General features: G+C 31.4%; 1 protein-coding gene across 1 annotated transcript; it reads left to right on the forward strand.

The window, feature by feature from the left end:
- Positions 1-87: 87 nt before the first annotated feature.
- LOC134277234 (monocarboxylate transporter 14-like) lies at positions 88-2747 on the forward strand. The gene is made up of 5 exons (XM_062759551.1): positions 88-169; positions 662-805; positions 946-1092; positions 1397-2446; positions 2542-2747. Exons 1-5 carry the CDS (start codon positions 109-111, stop codon positions 2745-2747), a joined length of 1608 nt encoding a protein of 535 aa, XP_062615535.1. The 5' UTR covers positions 88-108.
- Positions 2748-10227: the final 7480 nt, after the last annotated feature.

The raw sequence follows: 10227 nt of genomic DNA on the forward strand, positions 1-10227 counted from the left end.
GTACAATGTACACAAATTTACATATGTATATATCAATTTTAGTATTAGTGTGCATCAGGATTATGTTAACTTTATCTACATTTTATAAAATGTTTTGCAGGATAAGCTATGAGTGAAGGGAGTCTAGGAAATCCAGTTGATCGAGGTTGGTCCTGGGTAATTCTAGGAGGTAAATATATAGTAATTCTGAATCTTTGAACAAAAATAACACGATACAAAACTTAACATAATAATTGTTTTTGTTTAATTTTCTCTTCGGATATCTTGAATCTTACACAATTAAACTAAAACCACAGGTCTCATTCATGAAATGGGCACAAAGTGAATTTAGAACTAGATGTATTGTGGGCACTGAGCTCACAAATTGATACATGTACATCCCCCATAAAGTTCATTTCTGCTATAGGAAATCCCAAATAATTTGTCTGAGCAGAACATAAAATTAAGGTACACAGTGGCATTCTGTGAGAAAGTATTTCATTGGTTTTGAAGAAAGAATTAATTGCAACTCAAAAGTGTCAAAGAGAAATGCGAAACGTCATTTTGCAATAAGGAATCGGTAAAAGTTGCATAAAATTGCATTAAAAGAGTAAAAAGAATTGTGGATATTTAAGAGATATAATAAATATCAACCTTTTCTTTTTTATTTTTACAATTTTAGCAAGTTCTGCAATTTCATTTTTGCATATTGGATCAATCAAGTCTTTTGGATTGTTTTTCGTCGAGTTTTTGGAGATGTTTGATGCAAGCGTCTCTGTGACGTCACTGATATCGTCACTTCAGGCCGTCTGTTTTGCGGTAGTTGGTAAAATAATTTATTATGTATATTTTTTTAATTTTTAAAGTATGTTGCAAGAAATTGTCACATCGAAACTTCATTTAAGTGTGCTGAAAGGGGAGAGATGAACAACAAATCTTAAAATGACTCATTGTTGATTATTTCAGCCTTGCCAGTCTTATCCATAGGAATAAATTTCCGATCATCCCGGTTCTTTTGTCTTGTTGGTGGCATCCTTTGTACAGCTGCATACGCTCTGAGCGCATTCGCCATGAATGTTGAATTCATCATTTTCACGCTCAGTATTCTCTTTGGTAAGCTTTAAAAATAGATTTCATAGAGGGACAGTATACTAGTATCTCGAGATGAATAATATATTATTGAAAATATCTTTTCATTGATAAATGATACTTGCTTTAAGTTTCATTAGTTTAAGTATAACTATAAGAAGTATAAATATAATGCAATATATCTAGCATAATTTGGCTATTTTTACTCAACTACTGTTTTTTAAAAGGTAATAGAAAACTACTGTTACATACATGTACAGCACTGAAATGTACTTAGTTGTCTATATAAATAAATTTGAATGAATGTTATATCTATATTTGTTAAAAGGGTGTGGCGGAGGATTTTTATTTCCCCCAACGCTTGTGATTCTTGGCAGATACTTCAAAAAGCGACGGGGATTAGCAAATGGTCTTTCAATGGCAGTATCGTGCTTAGGGGGTCTGGCTTACCCATTATACATTAGATTTTGCATGGACAAGTATGGCGTCCGAGGAGCATTATTGCTTGTTTCAGGATTATATATGCATATTCTCATAGCCTCCTGTCTTTTGACCCCTCCAGAACAATATAAAGTGTATAAGGAAACCGACAAATTGCCCGAGAACGAAAACCTCTTACATTCACCAACCGTGAAACAAGGGAATAATGACGCATTAGCAGAGGATAACAATGTACTCTCAAGTTCACTTCCAAATATACGTTTATCCAGGGAACCTATCAAAACAAGACGAAGAACAGTGACAATTTCACATGAGGAGAATCCTCCTTCAACACACAAACTTAAAACTCCTAATTTCTCGCAATATCTGAGCAATATGAGTTTAATGTCCATATCATTGGTTGATTTAAGCCTTAAGAAATCCACGACAAACATGAAGTCAAAAGAGATGAAGTGGTATGACTACTTGAAGAAAATAGATTTTGCTGTCCTCAAACAAATTGAATTCATATTATTTTTAGTTGCCTTCTGTTTCTCAGCTGTACCAGCCGTCTTTTTTGTGTTTCTACCAGCATTTGCTCGAGAAAAGGGCATTTCAGACAACAAAATTCTTATATTGGTATGCATTGCAGGATTTATGGATTTTCTTGGGAGGGTTGTTTGGGGATTTCTCTCTGATATTCAACGAATTCGCACATCCCATGTCATTGTTGTTACAATGTTCATTCTTGGTACTTTAAGCCAGATGACCCGCCTTCTAGAGTCTTTCGAAGCATTCTGTTTGTTTGTTACACTGTATGGTTTTTTCGCCGGATCTCCATTTGCACTATTTTCTTCCATGATAATCAAAATTGTCGGAATCGAGAAATTCCCCACGGCGTATGCCTGCCTTATTTTGGCACAGACATGTACCATAGCAACGTCAATACCATTCTCTGGTAAGTCTACAACCCACACTATAAACACATATTTAATTGAAAGATTTATTCACGCTATATGAAAACCTGTGTAATATGTTATGCTTCTGTTTCAGGGTATCTCAGAGATTTGACCAGTGGTTACTATGCAACTTGCCATTACATTGGAACAAACGCACTCATATCAGCCCTACTCTTTTTACTTGAACCAATCGCACAAAAGATGGATTTGAAAAGACACATTAATATACGAACCCATAATGTTCAAAGTAGTGACTTACAAAAAATGGAACTTGACACAAGTCAAGATAGACATAACTAGGCACATTATACAATTCAGAAGATACAGTGTACAAGAGTCGTTCAATGAATAATGCAACATGTCATCTAAAAATATGAAAAAGTACATTTAACATATTCGTTATAGTTTCAGTCCTTCAAGGTATTCCCTGTTACTCTTTCCACATGTATTATGTCTTTGTATCCATGCACAGAAAATCTCAGCATACTCATCTTTAGGGATGCCCCAAAGGCACTGACGAATAATATCCCATGACATATCTGACATTGTACAATCTTCCTTTCATTGTTTTCATGTGTTTTGGGAATAAAAAGATCTCACAATGTCTTAGATTTATCTAATATGACCGATGGAAAGGTTATTTTCACTTTATTTTCTGCAAAATCTTATTTATCTCTCTAAGCTTATATGCAACTGCGTTGTCAGGCACATGAAAAATAGCCTGGTCACCGAAATTTGGAATGCCCATGCAAGAAATATGCTTAACTTTACTTGGTGCAATTCGAACATGAAAGTTACCATTGCTAGTCCTTTATTTGGATATATGTACATGTTCTAATGGATCTCTCTAAATCCACGAAAACTAATTAAACATGTTTGGTGCACTGGTTTCTCTTTATCATTATAAAATAACAACCTTTTCTTTGATTCCATATTTTTTAAATTAATAATCTTATTTTCGGCTATAAAAAAGTGCACCTATGTTTTTTTTTCATTTATCAAGCAAGTTTATCGTCTTTTTTAAAAAAAAAAAAAGAACTTTTTTTAAATAGACTGTTATCATATTTACCGCATGATTTTCTCTAAGACATTTGTAAGAAAAAAGGGCACTTATCTTATAGAAGTAATGTTTTTTTTCTTTGTCAAAATTCTACAAAATGCCGTGAAGATTTAATGTTTAGTATCTTAACGATGTCTTTTCATGTAAATTTAGCATTTTCAGATATCATGTGGCACATATCATCGATATTTTAGTGCCTCCCCCCACATTTCAATCGGCCAGATTGATTGTAATATTTAAACTCTCCTTTTTTTCTTCTGATTTATAATATCCATCTGAAAAGTATACAGCATTAAAGATAACATTTTTCTACATATAAAAAATCATATCATAAATATGAGTTCTTCGGCGATTTATGTAAAAAGCAAAATTTTCACATACGCTGTTATTTTCATTTTCTTGGCAAAGAAATCAATTATAAAAAGTTTTCCACTCAGTGTAGTGACCGTGCTTATTTCAAAAGTGAATTTCTTTGCGAAGACAATAGGAAAATTCATGGGGTTTTCTGTCTTTAAGACCTCTTCAGTAGAACTTTTCAACTGTGAAAAAATAAAATTAAATGCCTCAACATTTATTATGATATACTGTATGTTGCATTACTTATTGAATGACCCTCGTATTCACTTAAATCAAAAAGATGAATGTTGTCTTAACAACCAGACTTTCTGCAGGATCAACTTTAGAGAGTGCAATGCTTGTTAATGTTTTAACAATTAACTTTATTGATTATCAGTGATTATGAAGCAAACGTTCTCTCTCTCTCTCTCTCTCTCTCTCTCTCTCCATAAAACGTATTCATGCATAAATTTTGATGGTGTATTAAATCTTTAACTCATATCATACAATGTATATATAGATAGATGTATGGTGATACACAATGTTAGCTACAGGACGTTTTATGGAATATTTTATTTCAATATCTTTAGTTCTGTACATGTATATCAAAATGATTATGGATATCAAACACTATTTAGATATTTTAGACGATAATTAATGCTAAAACTGATATTTTTTTTAAATTTTCATGACATATCTTTGAATTTGTACTGAACAAATACATTCAAATAAATTGTTTGAAATTCTCTTCAATAAACAGTGCTTTGAATCATGAAAAAAGGGCATATAGATTTTTTTCCCAGAAGAAAATATTGAAATAAATAAAATTTATAATTTATAACGTATTTATAATTGTTTCAACAATTACAGTATATAGAGAGAAATGTTCACCTTGAAACCATTACCGTATATAACGATAATCGCCGCTCAATCGCCAGTAAGAGCAGAATATTGAGCTTTGATTGTGGGTCGCTTTCGTTAGATTCAGTGACATTTATCGTCACTTTCTAATCGGAAGGTAATTGTCAATAGATTAAATAGTTATATCGTTTTTTTTCTTAAAATAAAAACTTATTTTCTATAAAGATGTTGCAATAAGAAATCCTTTCTAAAGGAACCTGAATTTTCACTTTTGGTAAATGTGGATATGACCAAACTATTTTACTTCACTGTAAAAAAAATGTAATAAATGAAATGATCAATTCTTTTAATCATTTTGAAAGATCATAATTAAAAAAAAAATTTTTTTTTAATTAAAATTAATTTTGTATGACATTTATAATACACTTGTCAAAAATATTTTGATTAACGTATATGCACTCTGTGGTATATGACATTTGGTCGGAAAAGATTATGACATTTGGTCGGAAAAGATCGCAACTTTATCTCTTTTAGCATGAAGAATAACAATAAGATCATTTTTCCTAAAGATATATTAAAGAACCATCATTAATAATGTTCAAAACATTGGAGAAAACTTATCAATCAAGCTATGAAACTTTCTTTTTGAAAAACGATAAGTGAGTACGACTGAATGCACGTAGTTAAAAAAAATCCAAAGAAAAAGTGTGATATGCTTTAGTTTCCTTTATATGAAATAGCTAGGTAAAGATAATGAACAATCAATAACCTAACATAAACCAGCTACATGTATATACATATGAAATAAACAATGATATTATATAATATATCATTTTAACAACTGTCACCAAAAATACAGTTTGCAGAACCTAGGAACCATCACGGTCAATCAGTCGATAGAAGGCTCGCTCCGTCATCGGAAGGTCGTGAGTTCGAATCTCTGCGACCTAACTGACCTAAGTCGATTAAAATAATAAGCAACTACTACTTCCCCAAGCGCTCGGTACTTTGCAGTGAAAGCTGAGAGTCTTTCGGATGAGACATTCAAACCCAAATTTGAGTCTCCTCACCTATGGTGACGTCTGATGATTACGCTCCCATGTGTATATTTAATCATATATCTTCTGAAAATACTATAAAGTACAGGCCTTTGCTGTAAAACTATCAACAATACTTTATTAGGGTGATAAAAATGGTAACTGGATATTGATTGTTAGCGATCAAAGTAACGATTGATTCCATTAAAGAATATTAATGTAAAAATTTACAATTAAACCTCCCATATGAATATAATGGGATTGTCGGGATGGGATTTGTTGTGGAAAACCCAAAATATGTGTTCGATCAAAAAGTTAAGATAGGAGGTCACAATGGCAATATGAAATAAAGAATCTGTGAAAGTTTCATCAAATTTCATTCAGTGGTCTTTCGATTATTCAATGTGTTTAATTGTGTTTGGTATCGTCATTTACACTATGTGTTGACATATTTTGATTGCTTCGTCATTTATTATTTATTATAAAATGACCATTCCAATCTTGCGATTTGGAAGATCTTTCCTTGACCTTTTCAAGTAGACTGTTTAAAGTTGCGAAGGGACTTGCTAAACCTAGTTTAAGCGCTTACTAATAAACTATCAAAGGTGATTTAAACGATATAAATATATATTATAAAGCAAAATATAATCATAGTACATTTTGTAATTGAATACTTGAATAAAGTATAGTATATAGTCTTAAGTCTAGTTCCGGTTGAATGGTAACGTGATGAGTTCATCGGGAACTCTGTGATATATAAGGCATCATCATAATGTTAGACCAATGGTGTGAAAAAAAAGTCATCCAAATAAAAACGTAAGAGAGAGTGTGTACAAGGGAACGAGCAATTCCTACTCAAGATGGCAGATATGAACATGGAAACGGAAAACAGAAGGTCACAATATCTTTCCAGCAAATAACAAATATTTTGATATTTGACACGGGGCCTCCAGTTCTTAATTAAAGTACATGTACCTGCAAAGTGCCGAGCGCTTGGCGAATGGACAGTTGCTACCCATTTTTATCGACTTAGGTCAGTCGTGATCGAGATTGGAACTCAACTTTAAACCCTATCATGCACATGTAGCGAGCGCTCAAAGGCTAAGAGAATACTAGTATTTGTAAAATATATTTGAAAAATATGTTCATTTGTAATGTAGGATGTTATAATCACTGGAAAAACAGATCGAGAAAAAGATAAGGATTAGTTAAATGACAATTGTGATATATTGGTAGAATCTACCTGGATAACTTTGTGATAAAGTGCACATTGATTTGGCTTTTCTCTACCCAGGAGAGTAAAGGAAAAAGAGGAACAAATTAATATATAATTAACTCATTTATTTGGAGGCAAGATCAAAAATGGGTTTTCTTCATATTCCCATATCTGTTTCTTATAACAAAATAAGCATGCCCTTACACGCAGATTTTATATTTACTAGACACATTTATTGGTAGAATATGTTTCAAATGCACATATTTACAACTTTACATTTCTCAAAATAAGTGTTATACTTTATGAATGAGACGTTTGCCATTGAACACATCGTAGAGGAAATACTATGCATTAAGTTTCTTAAATAGCAAGTGAAGATGGAGTTTAATCCAAAATAGAATCAAATTGGTGGAATAACAAGAGTTAAAAAGTTTTTTAGTCCATTGACATAGTATGAGGACATCTGAAAACATCTGTGGTTGGATCAGGTGTCAAGAAGAAATCATATGATTAAGCATTCGTTGTCGATCGGTCACATCCTCGCCCTTGTCATGGTCAAGAATACGGAAGAGTCTGCAGATTAATAAATGAGCAAATAATAACTTATCAATATGTATGAAAACATCAGTTAGCTTTCAATTTAATGCTTGATTCCCCAAGTGCGAAATGTTTTACTTTAATGTCATATATAGATAAAATAAAAAGAACAGTATTCAAGCTTAGATGGCCATTCAAACAATACGAATCAGGATCAGAGCAAGCACGGAACTCTTAAACGTCAGATTTGAATCATGTGCCATAGAGATGTGAACATACCCTGTTGACCCGTCACACACACGCCATGTGTTATTTGTCATGATCGAGAAATACAGGAAAATTCATTATTCATGTTTAGCTTAAAAGAACCTAAATTTCTTTAAATATGTAATTTTAGAATACTTTTATGGGGTAAAAATTTCAACCTCTTTTAAAGACCTTTCTGAGAACTTCAAAGACCCTTGAAGTGTATTGAGAGTTAAAGTACTTAAATTGTTGCATGAAAAGATTTGATTTTCAAACCCCATTTTGAGGGTAAAAATTTCAACTTCTTTTAAAGACCTTTCTGAGAACTTCAAAGACCCTTGAAGTGTATTGAGAGTTAAAGTACTAGAATAAAATTGTTGCATGAAAAGATTTGATTTTCAAACCCCATTTTGAGGCTTTTTGAATCAAATTATAAATTTAAGAGTTATCCTTTCTGACTGAGGATCGGAGTACTTTAGTGTTCAATTGTATAATATGCATGTGCTGATAAGTTCATTATACACAAACATAAAACCTGCGAAATGATGAATATTTATATTCTTGTTACACTGAGCTGTTTCACATTTAAGAAATTGTTTGTTTGTAGAGCATATTTTTGATTATTGAGAGATATAAATCCCATCCCCGTATGCAGGTGAAAAGGGTATATTGCGACATAAGTAGGGAAGCCGTGGAAAGTTGAAATCATCTCGTTTATCATTAAGTTTTGTTGCTAGCTTACCATTTTAGTCTTTTTCTAGTATATCTAGCTAAATATCCAAATATGAAACATGTGTGTGAGACTCTGAAATTTTTTTATTTCAAGCTCACTGATATTGCTTGTCAACATGTGAAGTGAAATAAATATTGGTAATTGATAATACGTCGTCGATATATGTAGAAGTTAAGTTGAGGACCACAGCATGAATGTTTTCTTATTCTTGAACTGATGAATAAATTTTTGAATAATTTTTTTTAGTTCATATGAATACAAAAAAGGAATGCTCATGATGGGGTGCAATAAGAACTAATACTATACAGGGTTCTCCATCATTTCAAATTTAGCTGTGGTGCAAGAATTACTAATTCGTGTAGTACTAATATTAGCGGTCATTTCGCGACCAAATTTGCGTCATGATTTGAAATTCATAAATATAATCGATTAATGTGAAAAACACACAGCACCTTATGAATCAATGTTAAGTTTAAATACTAATATCATAAATTATTTCGCAAAGTGATTGATAAATTTAATAATGAATTGATTCTGATTTAACATAGTGTAAAATAAAAAGCAAAAAATATTTCCACAATATGTAATACTTTGGAAAAGACGTCAGCGCCACCCCACCCCCTCCCAAACACACATACGAGGGGTGATCAAAAAGTTCGCAAACTATCTCTATATCTACAAAACCACAATTCAGATTCAGCAATAAATTTTACAAGTAGCCATACACAATTATAAATAGCATATACTGAATAAATTTTATCCCTTGTGTGTATACAAATGTAAAAATGACGTCACTTTTAGGTCACTTGTGAAAAAATGGTTGTATATATATATATATACATATATATATATATATATATATATATATATATATATATATATATATATATATATATATATATATATATATATATATATATATATATATATATAAATTCAATTAATGATTGGATTAATCGTTTTAGTGAAGGAAGTTTGAAATGGTTAAAAATGATAACACTTGCCCAGTGAAAGCAAGTTTGAAAAGATAGTATTTTAATTAAGCAATTTGCTATCAAAGTTTTGGCAATTAGCACTTTTTTGAATATTTGAACAATGATATAAGTATTAAATACCTAAGATGATGTTACTTTAGAAAACATATTAATATTATAAAAAATGCACCCATTCTCTATCCACCTTGAATAAAGGTCTCTCCTGAGACAGAAGATTTGTGTTTTAATGGTCGCCATGCTTTTTTTAAAAATAGATGGAATGTTGCCGAGATATGACCATTTCTGACACATTAACTGTTCTTGTCATAAAAATTAACTTAAAAATTGAAATATAAAACTCGGAAGAATCTCAAAATTTTTGTGAAGAAAATTTAGCGGAGGGGGTAAGAGAGACCGCCAATATCACGTGATTCGCGCATGTGCAGAACGGTTTTGATGTGCATAAAAATATGCGGAGGATTAATTTAAAACAATATCAAAACCAATATATTGTTTCTTGTATGGAAGTTATTCAATTAATCTTATTTTTTGTCAAATAAATAAAATTTTGTATTAAATAGAAAGTTGCTAAAAATAAGACATTTTCTGAAAAAAGTATGAGCAAAAATAGTTTTAAAGTATTTAACCCTAATTTAAAAAGAAAATGTTTACAAACGGTAAATATACAAAATGTCACATTTTCTTTACAAGGACATAGGAAATTCTGGTAGGTAACGACACATACGATGTTGTGTGCAAGTGCAATGTTAGAGACATGGT

Source organism: Saccostrea cucullata, unplaced genomic scaffold, assembly GCF_032062105.1.
Source record: "Saccostrea cucullata isolate Sc308-1 unplaced genomic scaffold, CSIRO_AGI_Scuc_v1 ctg1221, whole genome shotgun sequence".
In the NCBI taxonomy this organism is placed as follows: Eukaryota; Metazoa; Mollusca; class Bivalvia; order Ostreida; family Ostreidae; genus Saccostrea; species Saccostrea cuccullata.

Excerpts from the sequence above, each read along its gene's own strand:
- LOC134277234 (XM_062759551.1), top strand. The coding sequence starts at position 109 with ATGAGTGAAGGGAGTCTAGGAAATCCAGTTGATCGAGGTTGGTCCTGG. Across the intron at positions 1,093-1,396 it reads CACGCTCAGTATTCTCTTTG|GGTGTGGCGGAGGATTTTTA; the intron begins GTAAGCTTTAAA and ends ATTTGTTAAAAG. Across the intron at positions 2,447-2,541 it reads AACGTCAATACCATTCTCTG|GGTATCTCAGAGATTTGACC; the intron begins GTAAGTCTACAA and ends CTTCTGTTTCAG.